Raw genomic sequence first — 20,169 nt, 5'->3', positions numbered from 1 at the left:
CATACAGGCTGGTCAAGCTGGTGGTCTCTGGGGATATTTGGAAAGGCTGTAGCAAGAACCAGCAGTTATATTCTGTTTGCTAGTAGAACATTGCATTGCATATTTGCCACTTCTGTGTCAGACATCAAAAATGATAACCCCAACATACAATCAAAGATGCTCAAAGGAGCCTAAAACATCCCTTTAGAAGCTGAGCTCTGCATTGCTGGTGTTGGTCACTTCACTTGGTGAAATGTGCTAAGAGGCTGAAACTACAGACTTCCACTTCTGGATCCAGTTGGGGATTTCTTTACCTCTCTGGTTACTTGACTCTGAGTACTGTGTTCCTGTGGGTTCAAACATTTTTCCATAAATCTCAGCTTCCTTGAGTCTTATTTCAGTGGGATTTTCTTTGGTAGTTTAACAGCAGCCAAACTCCTACATATCTCTTTCCTAGTTTAGTATTAGCCAGCTCTCAAAGACTATACAACTAATCAGTTTTTAATCAGATTCACAAAGTACAGAAGTTACTAAAACAGGATGAGTGTTCCAAAATCACCCAAAATATCACTTGTTTTTCTGTAATTCTGTATGACTCACATTGCTGTTGTTTCATAATCGTTGTTGTGACATTTGCAGTGTTATGCTCATATCTGAGTGGGTGGATAGCCGTGGTTTTCATGGCAGCAAATAAAACACTTTTTGCTGGGGAAAAACAGGTTGCTATGACAGAGTAATTTACCAGTAAAACATGAGTCAGTACTGTAAATGATTACACTCCAGTGCATGGACAGAATTAGAGCATTATCAGTAATGAAACAGATTTTTAAAGTATTTTTACCACATCCATTGGAATAGTGAGATTTTGAGTGGTTTACTCTCTGGAGCAGACAGTCTGGTGGGTAGACGTTTGCAATTTTTTGAATGAACAAAGGTGAACTGCACATGCTGCAGCTTTCCAGATAATCTTTTACTATCACAGTTCCCTTAATGGTACTTTCCACTACCATTTGTTAAAACACTGGTCTCATTATATGAAACTTGAAAGTTGAACTCAGGATTTTAATTGCACCTTATAAATAAAATCCTGTTTTTATTAGGCGCAGTTGTCTCCAGTATCATCAAGGTTCACCGCAGTAGCTATTTGTCTCCTGTAGTATGCCGTACACTTTCAGGTCACCTGCTGTGCTGGGGCTAAATCTTACTTGCCTGAGAAATGCAAGCAGGATTGAGCCCCTGCACAGCATGTCCCTTGAGTTCAGAGGGACAACCTGCTTTAGTCATGTGAAATGATTAATTTTAGGCATTCACGGTCTGGTCAAAAGCCATTGAAGGCAATGGAAAGTTTCCAGTTGGTGCAACTGGGCTTCAGATCAATTTCTTTCTTCTATTTGTGCTTTGGAAAACAGTATTTCCTAGAATATCACTTGATTATACAGGAGATATAAATCACATACGTGACAGAAAAACACATATTTGTTTCGTACAACTCCACAGCCCCAGGCTTTTAATACTAAGCTCCTTGAGGTGATTTTTGTAAGGAGCCAGTGGAAAAAAGTGCAGGTTTCTGACCAGCTCATGAGGTTTGTGTCAAGTGCATGTAAAGAGAGTCTAAATTAATTTTTTCAAGAACCATCCCAAAAGCCTCAGGAAATACAAGTGTAAGTAATTGTGAATATTGTAAGTTGTGGCAATTAGCTCCACAACTGACAAGCATTAAAGCCAAACCATTTTGTCTTCCCCTTGTAATCTATAAATGTGCATATAAACATGCACACGTAGGTGTTCCTGCTCTCAGCAGGTCCCACAGCACAGCCCAAGCAGGGTTGTTGATGGTTACTTGTTGATCATCGTGCACTGTTACACTGAGTTCTTGTACTCTATTTTAAGAAAGAGGATAACTCTGTTGATGGGCTATTTTAAGCATAAGTAAGCAGGATCTGTGGACCCAATGAGTAGGTACATAGAGGAGCAAGTAGGGCAAGTTACTCTTTGGGGAAATTTAAGTGCCAATCCAAACCACCATGTCTTCATGTAGGGCACAGACATGGATTAGTCATTGTGCTGCCAAATTACTCTCTTGGCAACTCCTGCATGTGCCACCATTGCAAGGAATTGTTGACCATGTAGAAAGAAAAGCTCTGATCACAAATTTCTGCCTCTGGGGGACCCTGCTTGAGCAGGGTGCTTGGATTAGATAACATCCAGTGGTCCCTTTGAACCTTACCCATTCAGGGATTCTGTGATACGCAGAGGACCCTAATCTATGCAGGTGGACTACTGCATTTATTTTGGAAGATGAGGTTAAACTGATGCTTAGGATATTACCTGAAAATATTTTTTAAAATCAATCACTTGCCAGAATGAAAATGACAGGTTATTAGCAGTATTAGAAATTAAATTAAGAGGCTTTTACTAATTAACTCCTGTTTTCAATATTAAATTCCTGTGGTAAATAACATCATTGCTTCTACCTGATGAAATAATCATGCCAGACCTTAGTGAGGTAGTGTGTTTTACTGCTATACACCCTGCCATTGTTATTTTTATTTATTCAGATCTTGGAAGGTAATAGTGGCATACCAAAACCCAAATATTAAACATAAATCTTTCAAGTGGCTTTGTATCAATGCTGCCATTGCTGCAAATTTGATTATATTCTAGGAGGCACATTAGAGTGTCCTTTTTTACTCAAATATTTGTAGATTCCCTCCATAATATCTCCATAGTCTTGACATACTTGCATTTATTCATGGTCAAAGGTGGATGTTATCAAGGCAAGACACTGTTAGCCAGGAATTAATGTAATATACAAGTGGAGCTTCTTTGTTTCCTACGCTATCTGTTGACATTCCCTTGGTACCAAAAGAAAATTAAAGGGATAGACTTCTACTGTTATTGTCTCAGTGATAGGTCGTATCTCCAAACAAACTGTATGAGGAAGGTTATGTTTTGGAATAACATCCTGTGTTTTTGTGCTTAACCACTTTTCATTGATGGTCTGAAGTTGCATTGTATTAACACAAAGTATTTTACAGAGTTAATTGATATTCCAGGTTTGTCCGGGGGAAAATCTACAGCTCCCCACAACATGCTTGACAAGTTATTATATTTACTTTAGTCAAAGCCCGAGTGTGCAGTATCCCTCTTGGAGGTGGTCTATTATTGGAGTCCCATATGCTTTTTGTTTGGGAAGAAAGCAGTCACTGTGTCATACTGTTACACAGGGTATTCTTTTTCAAGGATGTTGTTCCCTTGGGGACCATATCATGCCAGAGTTCCTAAGTCTAATAAGACCTTTGTAGCTCTTATTGTGTCAAAGTTCTGGGAGGGAAGCAAGAGTTAAACAGAAAATATAATTCAAGCAACTTTACTAGACCACATGTTGAAAAATATCACTGTTGAAGCAAAAAGGCAAAGGCTTCAAAAAAATTCCTGATGTGGTAATCTTTTTATGTTTCTTCTCAATTAATCTGTGGAAATAAAAAGGGTGATCTTTGTAGAATGTCTGGTTTCATTTTAAAGTAATTAAAAATATATCAGCAGTTCCATGTCTCTGAAAACTATATAACAATTCTTCAAAAGAAGTGTTAAAAATTTTAACTTGGATGGATTAGGAAAGCTGTGAGGAGTGTCCCATCATCAGAGAATGGCAGGATGCTGGTTCTGTATATATGCAGACAGAGAGACAGTCTGTTATTTTAAATGGCAGATGTGTCAATATGCCTTACTTTCTACATAAAATTTCCATGTAATGTAAATAATGTGCCTGAAACATCCCCATATGTCTGGCTAACAAAAGACATGGACTAGTTAAAAACCACATTTTTTTCCTTACAACAAAAGTCATAAAAACCATGGTAAAAGTTTGATACATCCATATTCGTGATTCAGCTGGATATAATCCTTAATTCACTGGATAAATTCCCACTGAGTTTCTTGGAGTGAAAGTCCAGTTGATGAGAAGACCTGATTTTGGGTTGGTGAGAAGTTGATAAGATGGTCTAGGAGTCCTCAGGATTTCAGATTTGCATTGAAATTTGATTTACTAACCAAGGAATAATCCCTGATACATATAATTTGTTTTCTTAAGAAAAGAACTTTTTTTACAGGGACAGTTTTCTGTTGGGATGCAAACCAATGACTGGTACATAATTGGCTTTCAGTGTATCGCGATACAAGCATAAAATAACCAAGATAAAAAGCTTGGAGATTTACTTTGGTTGGTTTTCCCCTTTATTGCAGCACCTGGTTTCTCAGCAACGCCTTTTGATACAGGATGAATCAGTGAACTTGTTGAGTCTGTACACATCCCCTTCTCTGCCCAACATTACCTTGGGACTTCCAGCAATACAACCTCAAATCAGTGTAAGTGACCAGTCTCAAGCCTTCCTGCATACACTTGCTTCCAGAAAATCTACTTTCTGATTATTCTCTTTATATTTTTAGCATTTTGGAACACAAGAAATTCAGAGTAGGAACCAGGAACCAGACCTCTCTGTGCACTGGGCAACATTTAAGGGCACAACTTGAAAGCAATATTCATTGATCTCAAATAAACAAGTACCAGTGTGGATCTTAGCTAAGTATGGGCCACATGCATTGCATTTATGCCAGATAACAGATTTCAGATGTGGCAAGAAGTATATGAAGAGATTTAGTATAAAAGTATGAGGAGATTATTTAGTATAAAAGTTTAAATTATATGGTAACTTCTACCTGATAAATTACAGCACTTGTAACTTTTTACAAGATTCCAGTAATGACCTAAACTGGGCTGAAGCATTGTAGAAGAAGAATGTAGTATTCCTCTAGCACAGTTAAAAAAAAAAAAAAAAAAAAAGTAAAAATATTGCTATATGGTGGTTCTATACAACATGGTGGAAACTGGTAACTTCTATGGTGAAATTTTAGGGGTTGTAACCACAGGTTTCAGTGGAGGTGAAAAAAATTAAATCTATGTGATCCACTATGGTTTGTAATAGTGCTCCTTAATTCCAGTGCTAAATGTAGTTTCAAGTCAAAGTTCCATGTTATTTTATGGCTTTTTCAATACTTTTACTGTTCTTAGCAGTAATATATTGCTGCAATCTAACATTTTAGCATCAGGTACAGAAATTCACAAAGAAAATGGTGTAAGCCTGTAATCAGTTCTCTAAAAGTCTTAGAAAATTATTGTTTTTAAAAGATGGAAAAATTGAACATCATGAAAAGTAGTGCTTACTTCTGAGAGGATATCAAAAATTTCTTAGCTATTTCACAAAAATATAACTAGCTTCAAAGTAAATTTATAACATTAAAAATAAATGAAAATATGGTTAATTTGCTCACTCAAATTCTTATAGGCTTTTGATGTGGCCAACTAGCACCAAATATTACTTTTGGCACTAGAAAAAACAAAGGGATTGATTTATGCAAGTAATGTTTATTTCTGTTACTAGAATAAGCAGTTGCAAATTGAATGTAAAGCTTACTTTGGTGCTTGTTTTTCAGGGGAGGGTGATAGCAGTGTGAAGTAAGCATACACCAAAAAAATATTGGTGAAAACCTTACTTTAGAATTTATGTAATTCATATTATAAGAGATACTGTTTTTACCATGACTTACCATAAGTGGTTATCTGCAAGCCTCAACATGCATATTTCTGCTAGGTTATTATTCTTGCTGTGAAAATTGTTATTCTGCTTGAACTGCCGTTTCAAGATTTTTTTTTTTAAATAAGCAAAGAACAAAGCAATATAAAGTACATTTGCAATGATGAAGGGCCAAAACTTCCAAAAGCTTTAAATCAATAACTGTGTAATTTATAAGGCGCTTCAAAATGCCACACACATAAAACAGCTCTTGATGATTCTGTAGATGAGAGTTTAACTGTACAAGTTTGCTTTGCGGAGGGTAAAACTTACATTTGTGCTGTCCTTCAGGGAGTCAGGGAGTGCTCCAGGAAAAGTAATAGCTTCCCACTACTACAGGTAACTACTTTGTTTTGCTGATTGGCTTGCTGTGTGATGGAAAGTTATGTGAAAAACCAAGCCTTGCCTATTCCAAACTAAATGCAAACTATTTCCTCTGATCCTCTAGTTTCCTGTGCAGGAGGCTGTGCAAAGGTCTTTAGGAATTTTAAGGATAGGTCCCATCCTTTCATTAATAATGTTCTAACTAGTAATTCCTTATGCTTTGGCTTTTATTGCAGATTTTTTTTCAACTGGTTTCATGACTCAGTTTCTCACAGCATTACATTTAACCAGCATGTTCTTCTTTTTCATCTCACAGTCAAAGTATAAGATAGGGATGTTAACCTTTCCTTCTGTGTCTGTTCATGAAGACATAAGACCATCTAATCAAGCAGAGGTATAAATGGCCACTTCTCTGAAAAGCAGTTACCAATGCTGTTGTTCTTTGACAGGCTTCGTCGTCATTCAAAGAAAAGCAGAAGGGGGAGACCCCGTCACTGAGACAAGGAGTGGCCTTGGCTGGACAGTATGGAGGAAACATTCCTCCATCATCAACTCATCCTCACATTGCTTTGGAGGGAAAGCCAAACAGCAGCCACCAAGCTCTCTTGCAGCATCTGTTACTGAAAGAACAAATGAGACAGCAAAAACTTCTTGTGACTGGTAATGATCAAAGCTCCGGCAATAGTAATTTAAGATGTTTTTAATGACATTTGTATTTGGTTTAAACTAAATGCAGTAATACAAATACCATACATCCGAACTCTTGGGAAAAGTAGAAGGGTGGAAGAAAAAAGGACAGCATCTTTGTTTTCCCTTTTAGTGATTCTGTTCCAGTCTGTTAGCCTGAAAGAATTCAATGATTACAGAAAAAAGAATATGATTACTTCATCACATTCTTTTGCAGCAGCTGAACTTCCCAGCATGGCGAGGCACGTGATACACGTCCCACTGCATCAGTGCAGATGCAGAGTTCTGCAATGTACACCTCTCTTCTTACTGAAAGCTTTCTTTCCTGTTAAACTATTAGTTTGTTGTTTTCCACAGGGGAGTGAAATGTCCCTGTTTTGCAGGAGCGGTTCCTCTTCATCCACAGTCTCCTTTAGCAGCAAAGGAGAGAGTCTCACCTGGCATAAGAGCTGCCCACAAACTGCCTCGTCACAGGCCACTGAACAGAACCCAGTCAGCTCCTCTTCCTCAGAGTACTTTGGCCCAGCTGGTCATCCAGCAGCAACATCAGCAATTTTTGGAGAAGCAGAAACAGTACCAGCAGCAGATCCACATGAATAAGGTGAGTTCCCAGAGTAAAGAATTTCCAATAAATTTAAAGGTGGAAAACTAACAGTGAAATTTAGTTATTGGTGCCATGTCATCACGGACAATAGAGAGGTTCTTGCAGGAGTATCTTTTTTGTTTACGTATAGCAGATATACACATTTGTATGGATCTTAATTTTAAGGTTCTGAAATAGGCTACAGTTCAACAAAATAGAGCTCAAAGCAACTTACATTTTTACCTGACAGGGGTTTTCCTGTTGAATGGTAAATTGTGTCTTGAAAATTGACGTGTACTTCAGAGGTGCAGAAATTGCTCCACTTGCTGCTTCTGAATTGTATAAAAACTTTTATAATTGTGGACTAGAATGCTGCATGAATAGATAACTCATTTGAACTCAAATCACCTTATTAAATTTAGGTATTTATATAAGAAACTTACTAAACATCTGGAGAAATTTTTACTCAGTGTTTATCAAACTGACTTTTCTCTGTGGGTAACAAGAAAGTTTGTCACCTATATGGTGATATAAAATGATTGTACAAGGAGAAAGTGAAAACTGTCCTGTTGCTGGTATCTGACACAGAGTTGAATTGTGTAGTACAAGATTCCCTGTACAGTAACACCTTATTCTGAGCAGGGGCAGGGGAAAGAAGAAAAGGGACCATCCATTTATCTACAAAGAGCAATAGATTCTAAACAGATTTATCGGGAAACAACAAAAACAGATTGTTACCTGTTCTGAAATTAAGATAAGCAAGCAATTGCATGTTTTTACTTGGAGAACATTTTTCTGCACTTAGTACACAGCTTTCCACAAGTTGTTTGCTGAAGCTCCACTGGTATTACAAAGATACTAATTACGCCTCTTTAGTTGTCTTCTTTTGTTTTAGTGTTACTCAATAACTATATATAAGAGGCAATGTTAAAGAAAAAAAGATGAAAAGTGGATGTTCAGCTCTTTTACCTAAGGAATAAAAAAAAAAAAAAAATCAGTCCACCTTACTTACTGGGTAAATTTCCCAGGGGTTACTGATTCTTTGGAATCTACTGAGAATTCCCAACAAAATTAGAAACAAACCTAGAGTTTAAGTACATAGTTTGTACAGTGGTTTGGTTATTAAATCTTGTCTTAATTAGGAAAAATGAAGACCAGAAAACTTCAAAGTTCAGAGCTGATCCTTGCATGTTAACCCCTCTCAGCTTGGGTGTTTTGATTACTCAACTAGGACTCCAGTTGGCTTTTCTTTGAGTATGCATTCCATATGTTTAATCAAGATGGCATATGTATATCTCGTAGCCTCAGGTTTTGAAAATATTTCACCTTCTCTCAATTGTCTAAAAAGACTTTTTAACTGCTACAGTACTGAGTCTTTGTTCTACAAACCCATCAGTTCATGCATTCCTCACAAAGCAAAGAACCCCACTGACATGTTTTTCTTAGATAATATGCTTATTGATATAAATTCTACCATAGCATTTGGGGCATGTGCTGTGGCATATATGAGCATTTTTCCCCAGTGTGAAAATTAAACTTGAGGCACATAACCATATATTTCTAGTCACGTAGGATGAGGAATGCATTACATCTTACCAGAGATAGATGGGGTAAGGAAGGAAAAAGATTGGAGTTGGTTTGTGGTTCGTGGCTTGTTTCAGTAACTTTTTTTTTTTCTGTTGAACTACAGTGAAAATACATGGTAATGAGAATAATTCCCTCTCGTACTTGAAATATGCTTTCATTCTCACACAGTTCCTTGTGATGAAGAGACAAAGCTAGTGAATCTAGCTCTTATTCTGTACAGTACAGGCAACACACATATGCAGAGAGTGGAAATTTAAGTCTGTCCTGGGGTCTTTCTCTGCCTTGAACATCCATAACCTACTTTTGCCCCAACAGCTTCTCAGTCTCCCTTACTCCTACTCCCAGAGCAACCAGGCTTCTTCAGGAGCACAGTAACTCAGAGCAGCAAATGCCTGAGGATGAATGAGATCATGTTGCAGCCAGAGAAGCAGTGGGTTTTCTGAGGATGTGTGTGGTTTATCAGACTTTACAAGTTGCAGCAGCTAGATTCTTTCCCATTCTTAGAGGAACCATTTTGGAGAATAGTGCTGAAAAATCTCAGTGTCTAACAATGTATCAGTCCTCTGGAAGGACACAGAAAGCCAGGGAGCTTCCTTATATACTTACAGAATTTTTATTAACTGGAATTTAAGGGTAGCTAATAGACAAGAGAGTGGAAAAAAGATCAGTCATGGAGTAACTTTTAAATAGTGAATTTAAAGCTGTCTTCTTTAACCTTTTAGCTAAAAGTTCACATTGAACTCCTGTGACTACATAAGGTTTTTGAACTCTGCTAGAGTGGTAGAATATACTTTGTTCAGTCTTGAAACTTAAAACTTAAAAACTTAAAACTCTGTTCACAGTTGAAGTTATTTTTTCATTACATAATTTGCATAGCTTTAAAATCAAACTCTGCAAAGCAGAGTTATAGTTATTTGAAACTTTAAACAAAATATATACTAGACCAGGTAAGAAAACAATCACATATTTTATTTCTTAGGATAAGTTTGGACATGTATCAAGTGAACACATGAACTTTTTTTTTGCTTTTGTTCTGTCCTTTACTCTTCTGTTCATGGGCTGCACAGAGGTATAATTCCCACCTTTTCAGACATGGAAAATGCATAGGTTTCATTTAATAAGGAATACTCAAGGACCCTAAAAGTTTTGGTAATAAAAGACCAGAACCATTTTAAACTGTCAAGATTGTGAAATGTTAGTTGATCAAGATCTTAGAGCAAATGAATATATTTGTTTTTGGTTTCTATTTCCCTTAATATTTTACTTCTTATGTTTAGGTCTTCAAGTACTTAAGTCTTTAGTATTCAACTGAATCCACAATTTGAGTGTTTGCCCTGAGCTAAGATGATAGGGCATGTATCAGCACTCCCTGATAACTGGTTTTGGACTGATCTCTTTGGCTGACTTACAGATGTAACAACAAAAAGAGGAAGAGAACCACTTTTTCCTCACCCCATTGTTCTTGTATTTATCTTGTATTTAAAAAAAAAAAACACTCTTTTTTTTTTTCCTAAAGCGAGTCAGTGCTGCTGTAAGGGTGATAACAAGCAACATCTAACAGGTCAGAGGTAAAGGATTCCCCTGGATCATTTACATTCTGAAAAGAAACAAATCATTGCCAAAAGGTGTGCCTCTGTCCTTACTAGCAAAGAGGAGATCCCCTATGGATTATTTCTGGTCAGCTGTCAGATGCCAGGCTTTTGATGTGGGAAATGGTATATGTCTCCAATGAAATCTGACACTTATACCTGTGGGATCTAGTATACTGACCTTCTGAAAACATTCTGCAAATGTTGACATCTCTTCCAAAAGTAGGTAAAAACCCTTGTCCCAGAATTAATAATGGATGTGAAGTAACCTGAACTCAGCTTGTCTTAGGGAAGACCAGCTTTGGCATTGTCAGCTTTAATATACTTCTGTCCAAATGACAGCTTATTTCCTCATAACACCCTTTGATCACCATTGCAGATCTTCATTCTGCTCAATAAAGGGGGACCAAAGTCCAAAACCCCCAGTTAAAATTAGTGCAATTGGATACCAGAAGACCACTACTACCATAAAGAAACTTAAAATCTTGATATTATTGTGCATATTTGTATCTAGAAAGCTTTGACTCAGCCACTTACAGAAAAAACAAGAATTTTGATTTAACTAATCTAAATTCAAAGCCCCTACCAGAAGTCTGTGTTCAAGAAAATCCCAGAAATCATAATATGAAGAGTACACAAACAAAGCCATCTGTCTTTAGAAGTTATTTTTGCCATGTATGATGAATAAGGCCTGCCTCTACTGAAGCTGAAGTCTTCACTGGGGCCAAAATTTTATTTGATCAGTGGAGGAACCCTATTTGTGTTCATAAATTGTGTATTTGTAGCATTTTCTCAATTTATTTTCAATGTTAAAATTCTCTGTATTGGAGAAGCAAAGGGTAAAATAATTGGGCAGTTGGTAGTGTGCTCTAAAGTAAGGCAGGTATATGGATAATGTTAAGGCTTATATGAGAAAACACCTGAATTTCAGTTTTCATTCTGGGATGTCAGTTGGTTTAAAGCATCTCTGTATAGGGAATTGGTGACCAGGAAAACCTGTGAGGTAAAAAAAATATACAGGAAGTGAATATTCATTAGTACTTGGATGGTGTTCTCAGTTAATATCTCTTATTAAAAAATTAAAAATAATACAGAAATGTATGTTGATTGGAAAATAGAACTATTATTTATTGCAAGCAGGAATATTGGAAACATACAGTTAACCCCAGATTAATCATTCCCTTCTCTGAATGATTTAATGGAATATTTAATGGAATATTTAATGGAATGTGGAAGACCAGATTCAGCAGTAATAAATCAATCTAGCTTCATTAAACATACTGCACTGAGATTTTGGCTTTGCAGCTTACAAATCTGATTTACATCTTCTGTAGGTGAGAGATACCCTTTCAAATATTGCTAATAGCAGGGGATTTTTTGGGCAAAACTAAAGGAACTAATGTTTAAGCCATAATGCAGAAAAATTATTTTGAAAGACAAATATATCCCTTAGAAATATTGGTACTACATGAGTAACAGACAACAGGAAGCAGGTGCCAAGTTGTTTTCAGTGCAGCTAGCAATGTACATACAACACACATAGCTGGTAACCTGCCACAGGGAAGAAGGGCAAAAAGTGTCCTCTAAGAATATACATGAGTTCCTAGAAATGACTGCCATGTATTTAAAATGAACAACTAGTTAAGGATGGCAATGTGTTGGTTGGCTGTTGCAGGACTTTGTGATTTTGTCTTTTTGTAAAGACAATTTATTTGAGACACTGTGTACACAAGCATATAATTTCAAAGAAGAAAACAACAAGGGCTGCAGCTGAAGGACCTATAAAATTGTCTATTGCAGTGCCCAGATTATTTAGTTTTCCATTTTTCTGTACAGGCAAGCAGGTTAGGATATGTTTGATGTCTTTTTCTTTGATTGGAGTCTTGCAGTTATACAATGGAGTTGATGTCTGTAAATACTTCCTCTCCCACTGATAGTATTTACTTTGACTCATGCATATCCCTTATAGCTTAATTTCCTGAAGATAAAAGCAAAAAATATATAGGTTACATTAGCAGGAAGACATTTTTTTAGTGACCACTTAAATTGGAATCGGTGATATCAGTAAAGTATACTGGCAAAATATAACCAATATGTGCAACCCCTAATTTATTAGGGAAATAAACTATGGTTTTGTTGTTGTTTTTAAACATAATCCCACTGAAACTCAGATTAAGCAATCAGTTTTACAAAACAAAACAAAAAAAAGATGTATTAAAATTAAGAGAAGATCCATATAGCTACAGATAAAGTCAGAAAAAAAATGGCAACTGGGGGTTTAAACTGAAAGGTTTAAACATTAAGTGTGAGCAGAAGTATTCAGCTGTACAGTGAAAGGACATGAGCAGTATTTCATTAAGAAAAATTTCTGCTGTGTAACCCGTCTTTAGATAGAGAAGATAGAAATACTGACTCTAAACCGCCATCTTCACATGTCTCCAGATGCAGTACTACCACTAGGAGACATAATTTAAAATTAGGTATTTCTGACCTGGGAGAACTGTCCAGTAATGCAACTAGTATAATTACAGGACCAGGATGGGGCCAAGCTGTCTTTAAAAAAAAAAACTTCAACAAATATGGAAGTGTTGTGGTGATACAGAGAAAGCAATCAGCTGTGGCTAAGCAGTCTGAGCAGTGGAAGAGATTTTCAGGGTTTGGGTCATGTCCCCCCCCATTCCATCCATGCAATTTGATCATGCTGCATCATATGAGAAGGCATGACTGTAGTGCCTCATAGCCCCTTGCCTGAGGCCTAGTTAAAATCACAGTGGAAAGGATGTTTTAATAAAACTTTGTAGTAAAGATGGTAATATAAATGCACTTTTTAAACTTTGTTGAGTAAATATATAAAGACTTGCATTTCACAGAGTTTTAGAAAATTTAATTTGCTTATCTCCTTCTGTTGCTGAAATCTGGAGCAAATCACCTGCTGAGCTCCATAGCATGGGAGAAGGCTCCAAAACAGGAACATTGCAAATTGAAATGTGCACAAATTCCACTCTGAGTCTCTGCAGCCCCCTTACGTGTGCTCGTTCCCTTCACTGATTGTATGCAAGAAGTGTCTGAAGGTGATCCATGTATAGATTCTATACTGCAATCCATCATGTGTTGCCTCAGAAAGCCCAGCAGCAGATCTGTACCCATACAGCAGTGTAAAGAAGAAAGAGCCTTACATAAAAGTGAAAAAGCATGAAAGAAAGGAAAGCAGTAATGAGCTAAATATGTGTCTTAACTTTGCTGTGGGCATGCACTCATTTTCTCTTGGCTTCCTCTGCAGAAAAACCCACCTGGTGTCAAGGAACTGGCACAGGGAATGGTTTACAGATGGATCAGCCTCAGTGATTCTTTTAGTTTATATGATTATCTGTCACACAGATGTTTCAGCTTGTATTTGCTCACTTGCAGCCAGCCTTGCAGCTTTACCTGCCTTTCTCTTCGTGCTTGAGGAGTGGGAAAGGCTCCCCACAAATGCTTAACTAATTAAAAATAACAATAATAATAATGATAATAATAAGTGAAAGGAGTGTACCTGAGCTGATTACGTGTAGTTAGCTTTAGTACCTTCTTGGTCTGTGTCATTCCCAGAGAAACAACTGGAAAAAATTTATAGGTTTGATATGAGAAATCTTTCAGGTGCTGTGTGATGAAAGGAGACTCTTCAACATTAGTTGAAGTAGTAAGGATTGCTCAGCTTAGGGCATGCCACCTGCAGCCTGCAGCATACTCATGTTGTGATTTGCCAGTTACTACAGTAACAAAGAGGGATTTTTTATTTATTTCTTTTTAGTAAGCCATTAAACTCCCATTGCACCTCAAAAATGAAGGTTTGCTGTGACAATAGCCAGACAGGCTTCCTCTGAGGAATTTGTTTCTCCAATGATGTGAGGTATATGCATCAGAGCATCAACTGGAACTTATAAATTGATCTTTCAGCTCTCCTTGCTGACTTCATGGGATTTCCTAAATCCAGCTGTAGCTTCCTGATGACGATTTACATGACAACCTGGCATTTTTCTGTATGCATTAGCAAGCTGAATGGAACTGGATGGTCCACGGTTTGTGGCAAAAACAGACATTGTGAAACCATTCATGTATTCAGTAATTGAGTATATAACACTATCTAAAACTCATTTTGAAAGACATAGTTGATGGCTGGGGGGGACAGATAGGAAGAGGAAATTACTTAAGAGTAAAGGTAAAAGGTGTTTTACCCTCTCAGGATATTTGACTTAGATGTTAAAAAACAGTATTTACTTGTGTAGCATGGCTACATGGGTTAGCTGTGGACACTTTAATTTCATCCATGCAGATGTAGTACTTGGTGTTTTGGCATCAGTGAAAGGAGTCAGTACTTGTTCCCCTCTTCTCTTTCCAGATGCTCTCTAAGTCCATTGAGCAGCTCAAGCAGCCTGGCAGTCACCTGGAGGAAGCTGAAGAAGAGCTTCATGGAGATCACTCGATGCAGGAAGAGCGAGCTCCCGCCGACGGTGCCAGCGTTAGGGCTGAGAGCAGCAGTGCTGGTGTGGATGACAGAATAGGACAGCAGGTGGGGGCTGTGAAAGTCAAAGAGGAGCCACTGGACAGTGATGAGGATGTTCAAACCCAGCAAATGGAATCTGGGGAGCAAGCTGCTTGTATGCAACAGGTAATAGGCAAAGATTTAGCTCCAGGATTTGTAATTAAGGTTATTATCTGAACATCACATGCGTTTTCTAGGCTCTGATAAGCAATTGTGTTTTGATTCACTGAGCTAGCAAATCCTGATTTACTGTTCAAAGAATTTAACAAATTCAGAAGTGTTGTATATACACTTGAAAACATAGTGAAGCTCATCCTTATGCCCACTAATTGAGAAAATATCTGTTGCAGTCAATTATTCTACTTAAATCTTTGAGTAATAGCTGATAGATGTTGTATTAGCCCAGAATTACCTTACATCACTTAGTCCTAGTGAAAGAGACCTCATATCACCTAGTCTGTTGAAATCAGCAATTGATGGAATTAGTTTCCAGACCTGATTGATGAAACGTTCTTCTGATTTTGAATCCTTTGACTTCTGCTTTCAGCTATCTGTATATATTGTATCATACTGTAGTCTTGAACACTGTTTATGTTAGGGTATTCTTTTTCCCAGTAGACAGGTACTGACTGCTATCTTGGTGGTCTCAGGCTGGTGTATAAAGTTTAATTTAGAGAAAAGTACAAGGTGGATATAAAGAGGCGAGGCAAGGCACTGTTTTAAAATTGCATTGTTTTCTTTTTTGCACTGCTTGGTTAATTTTTCATTCTGTCTTATTTGATGATAATGTCCGCAGAGACATCCTTAAATGCAGCAGATGCAAGTACTGGTGAGAAGCAAAACGCAGCATTAGGTTCCAGTCAGTTATTAGGACATTGTGCGAAAAGCACAGAGATGTTATCATCATCATCTGATATCCGATCACTTGTTTGTTTGGTTTTTTTTTTTAAATGAAGACTAATTGTACAATATCTCATAACCTTTACTGTGGAGTCTCATGGGCAAATCCTAAAATAACAACTGTGCATCAAATGCCACCTTGACAAAAGGCAGGTTCAGCTTGTCTGGGAGCTTCAGGCGGAGTTGCAAGGCGCAGTGGTGTGCGCAGCCCGCGAGCTGCATCCCGCTCCATCCCTCACAGCCGGCAGAGCAAGGCTGGGTGCAGTGCAAGGCCCTGTTTATTTAAGCCCATACTTTGTCAGGTCCCTGCTGTTCTCCTGCAGAAAAGTGATTTTGGGAGGGGGGGCAGGAAATGCCTTATGGAAACAGGAAGCCCAAGTGATTCATGTGCTGAGGAATGCGGGGCAGGGGGGACGGGGCAGCACTCCCTCTGTTTTTAAAGGCACTCTATGAATTGATTTATTGTCAAAGAAAATAACAAAACGAGTAGGGAAATTGTTAAGGAAGCTTTCCAGTGAAACATTTCCTTCATATTCCCTTTTGATATGTTTACCTTGTTTTATAGGTTTACTTTTGTTAAGCTAGTTAAAGATTCATTGTATTAAGATCCCCTTTAATATGGATAATCCCAAACTGACCTGGACTTCTTGTCAGGCTTTTTTCTCTATTAAAAATATTTATATTTCTAAAGCTGAGGTATTTTAAGGTGCAGTATCCGGTTTCAAAAGAGATAGTTGTTTTGCCAAATGTAGAAATTGTTCTAAAATATGTTATTAGCATGTGTTGTTTACATTATGTTCTAATACTATTCATTCTCTTCGAAAATGTTGCAACTTCTAAAGATACATTATCCTTTTTCCTAGAAGGTCTCCAAAGAAATGACTGAATAGTTGTTGTTAACATAAAAGGCCTCAATAGGTAGAAAAAGATTTATTTAAGAAAAACACAGGTGATTTTTATGTGTGCTTCATATTTGAACAGAAATCTTTCTCCATCCTGGGTGAAAAAAAATAATATTTACATTCAAAAAGTGAAGGCTATAAAAATGAAATTATATGTGTTTTCCATTTTGTATATTTTTAATTTCCTTTGAAATCTGACTTCAGCTTCATCAAAAAGGGATAGTGCATCTTTTAAAATACATTTGGGGAGAAATTTGCAATTGAGAAGAGTTTTGTACAATATCACTCCAAAGATGTGTATGAACAGAAGACAAGAGATATTTTTATAATGTCATTCAGGTGAGAAACCCCAATACATTAGTGTACTTTAATTTCAGAATCTTTCAAATTTGGATAAAATTAAAAAAAGAGAATCTACCTGGAACCAGTGAAAAGGAAAACTGGGTTTAAACAACCACATTTCTAATTGATTGTCTCTTACATTTTAAATCTACTGTATTTATTATAATTTACACCCTTAGAGGTGATCTTGTTTTGTGTTGTAAATATATTCTGTTTGTATGTTCCCTTTTTTTGCCTTCTGATATAAGTCTCTTCCTTTCTCAAATAAAGTTTTTTTTTAAAAGATCCCCTTCCAGATATTTGACTTTGTGTAAATTTGGTAACTTAGTGGTGGTTTTGCTTTGTACAATCAAATATGTTTGCTACACATTGTTCAAACAATTTAAACTTTCAGGAGCAAGTTTTTTTATTACACTATTCTTACAATAATTACACAAAGTCTTTCCTTTTGGTCTCTTGTTTTATCTCACATCAGCCATTATAAGTTTTAGTGAATGTGGAATAGTATTGATGCATGCTCATTATCCCATCATGGCATCTGTCTTGAACATGTGATCATCCCATCTAGGAAAGGTAAAAGTGAATCCCAATTCCTCAGCTTCTAATTTTGCAAAATTCCAATGAACTGTAATCATTTACATGACATTTCTAAAACTTGCCTAGACTCGTTATCTGAAAATGTGCTGGTACTGACCACTTTGGTATTCATCAAGACCTTTGCAAAATTCAAGTCCACCTGTAAATATGCTGGGAGAGAGGGAATCCATGAACTTGGCAGACTTTAAAGCAATTGCATGAGACAGTGAGGTCCCAATATAGAGAACTTCCCTGAAGATGTTAAGTAACATTGTGACATTTCCTGAACTTTGCTTAGGATCTGCAGAGAGAGTTTGTACTGCATAACAATCCCTATTGCTACAGTACATGAATTATTACTACCAAAAGAGTTCAAAAAACTATTGTACTGTAGTTCTTATGATTGCTCATTTCATTTCCAAATGCTCTATGCAGCTTTGATTCTGGTGTAACTTTAACTAAAATAAAATCTATGTTTCAACAGCACAAGTATGTAAGAATAAATAGTTCTGTAAATCCAATTATTTTCGCTGCTATAGCAGCAACATAGTTTCATCAGTAATACATCCCCCAAAAATAGATAAAAGGTCAAGTTATAGCTGAGGAAAGCTTAAAGCAAGCATTAACAGTATAACATTATACTGCTTGCCTTATTGTTTATAGTGTATTTAGAATTGTGTGTCTTTAAGTAAATCATGATTTCATAACAGGGATTTTATTTAGTGCCCTTTTGTTTAAATACCTGTATTAGAATTAGAAAGGCAGCCATAAATATTTTCAATTTACAACATTCCCGTGTTGCAGACTGCACCTAGATTTTTTTCTAAATTATTTACCATGCACCAAAGCACCCATCATGAAGAAAATAATCATAGTACAATACAATTCACATGCCTTATTTTCTTCCCAGGATGATGTGCATCTCTTTTAACAGTATATGTTTATTCTGTCCTGTTGTCCAAAAAATAAAGCCAATATAGCTGATAGCTTACAATTTAGAAGTAATTGCTAATAAATGAAAGAAAATCCATCATAGTATTTACATACTCAGACACACATTACTGGCATGTAGATAGTGTAACATTAGCCTTTTTGTCATCTTCTGGCATTAACAAAATAGAATTAAAAGCTGAATGGTTCAGCGAAGCACAAGCACTTCAGACACCACCACCACTAATTTGTGCACTATCTTCATTCCATCTTCATTATCATCAAGATCACTAAGACTTATTCCATGTTATTTAAGCCAACTGTACCCTGTTTTTATCTTCACTGGAATTCTGAGGTAAAAATCTATAAACTTTAGTCCCAAGCAGCAATCTAAAAATGTTTACTTATTTCTCCCTCTTGCGAACACTTCACAATTTGCAGCCAAAATTAGCTAAGTCCAGTTAATTTTCTTATTTAATTCTGTCCTGCTAGCAGCATGTCCTACTTATCCACTTAAGAAATGTTTGTTTGATTTTCATTTATTTGTTTAGTTTCTGATTTCCTTATGCTGTTCCCATCATCTGGGTGGTAATGGAGCTTCTGTACCTCATTTCTCGGTGGAAGAATATAGTTTAGAACACCATCTGCTGAATTACTGCTTAGGCAAACAGAAGAAGAGCATCCTGCATGAAATTATCTTCTCTGGGCTAGAGTAATAATACAAATTATTTTTGTGGAATTTTACTGCTCTACTTGATAGGCTTTGTGCCTTGCATTTGTTTTTTGGTTGTTTTTGGGGGGGTTTTTCTCTCTGCTAATTCAGCCTAATTTGGATTAAGATTTAAAGGTAAAAATTAGGATCAGTTGAAGCTGCATAGCCAGTGGAAAATCTGGGTTCCTCAGCCATGCTCTCACTCACACACACACACACACACTGGACTGGGAAGGTGCATCCTTTAGGCATGCCCCAGTTTCTAGTCCCCATTTGCTGAGTTAGAGTGTCACACTCCTGCTTGTTTTGATTGTGGCCCCATAGCTCATCTAGCCTGTACAGGACAGCTTCCCTGGCTACCTGTGGGCACACACATCTGCTTCAGCCACCCAAGGATTACTTAAGCAGCAGCTGAGAGTTGAAAGGAGTCCCTTCAGTAGCCTGAAATCATTCAGCAGTGTGATTTGCTGTGATAATGGGGGCCTTAGTCACTAGAGTTGTTTTGACAGACCAGATACTTACAAGTAAGTGATCCAGTGCCTTAATTAACTTAATAAGATGTTTTGAATGTGGTCGTGGAGTCTTTGTTGCATTTGTTTCACTTTAGTTTCCATAGCTGTCTTGAAGAAACTGTTGACTGTTTTTAGCCCTGAAATAGGAGGGAGATGGTTTGGAGCGTAGGTTGTTAAAAGTATCCCTCTGTACACTTGATCCTTCCAGGATGGTTACAGCATGTTTGGCCTTGAGAAGTGCTGTGAAGGGAAGAATAAATGGAAATGAAAGTTTTGAACAATGTCAGACTTTTAAATAAACCTTCCCTCCCCCCTCCTCCCTCCTAAACTAGATTGCCACTGCAGTCTTAGCTCAATTTATCTCTTTTTTTGTAGGCTGCCTTAGATGTTT

The 20,169-nt window shown here is 37.0% G+C and overlaps 1 protein-coding gene across 16 annotated transcripts in view; it reads left to right on the top strand.

Moving 5' to 3' along the window:
* The window catches only part of HDAC9 (histone deacetylase 9), a 457,947-nt gene that overhangs the window by 254,036 nt on the left and 183,742 nt on the right, over window positions 1-20,169 (top strand). For 9 of the 16 annotated variants that reach the window (XM_088065227.1, XM_088064938.1, XM_088065152.1 and 6 more), the window contains 5 exons: window positions 4,225-4,347; window positions 5,904-5,951; window positions 6,386-6,596; window positions 7,007-7,224; window positions 14,761-15,030. In XM_088065227.1, the coding sequence (XP_087921353.1) occupies window positions 4,225-4,347; window positions 5,904-5,951; window positions 6,386-6,596; window positions 7,007-7,224; window positions 14,761-15,030 (870 nt within the window). Of the gene's footprint in view, window positions 1-4,224; window positions 4,348-5,903; window positions 5,952-6,385; window positions 6,597-7,006; window positions 7,225-14,760; window positions 17,334-20,169 lie in introns of those variants that run through there. The other 7 variants (XM_014248689.2, XM_005518860.3, XM_088065282.1 and 4 more) reach the window with 2 other exon arrangements.

Source organism: Pseudopodoces humilis, chromosome 1 (genome assembly GCF_049639895.1).
Source record: "Pseudopodoces humilis isolate 2021_Gansu_Grassland_sample_001 chromosome 1, ASM4963989v1, whole genome shotgun sequence".
In the NCBI taxonomy this organism is placed as follows: domain Eukaryota; kingdom Metazoa; phylum Chordata; class Aves; order Passeriformes; family Paridae; genus Pseudopodoces; species Pseudopodoces humilis.
Note: the sequence above shows the minus strand (reverse complement) of the source record. Positions and strands in the feature narration are given on the sequence as shown.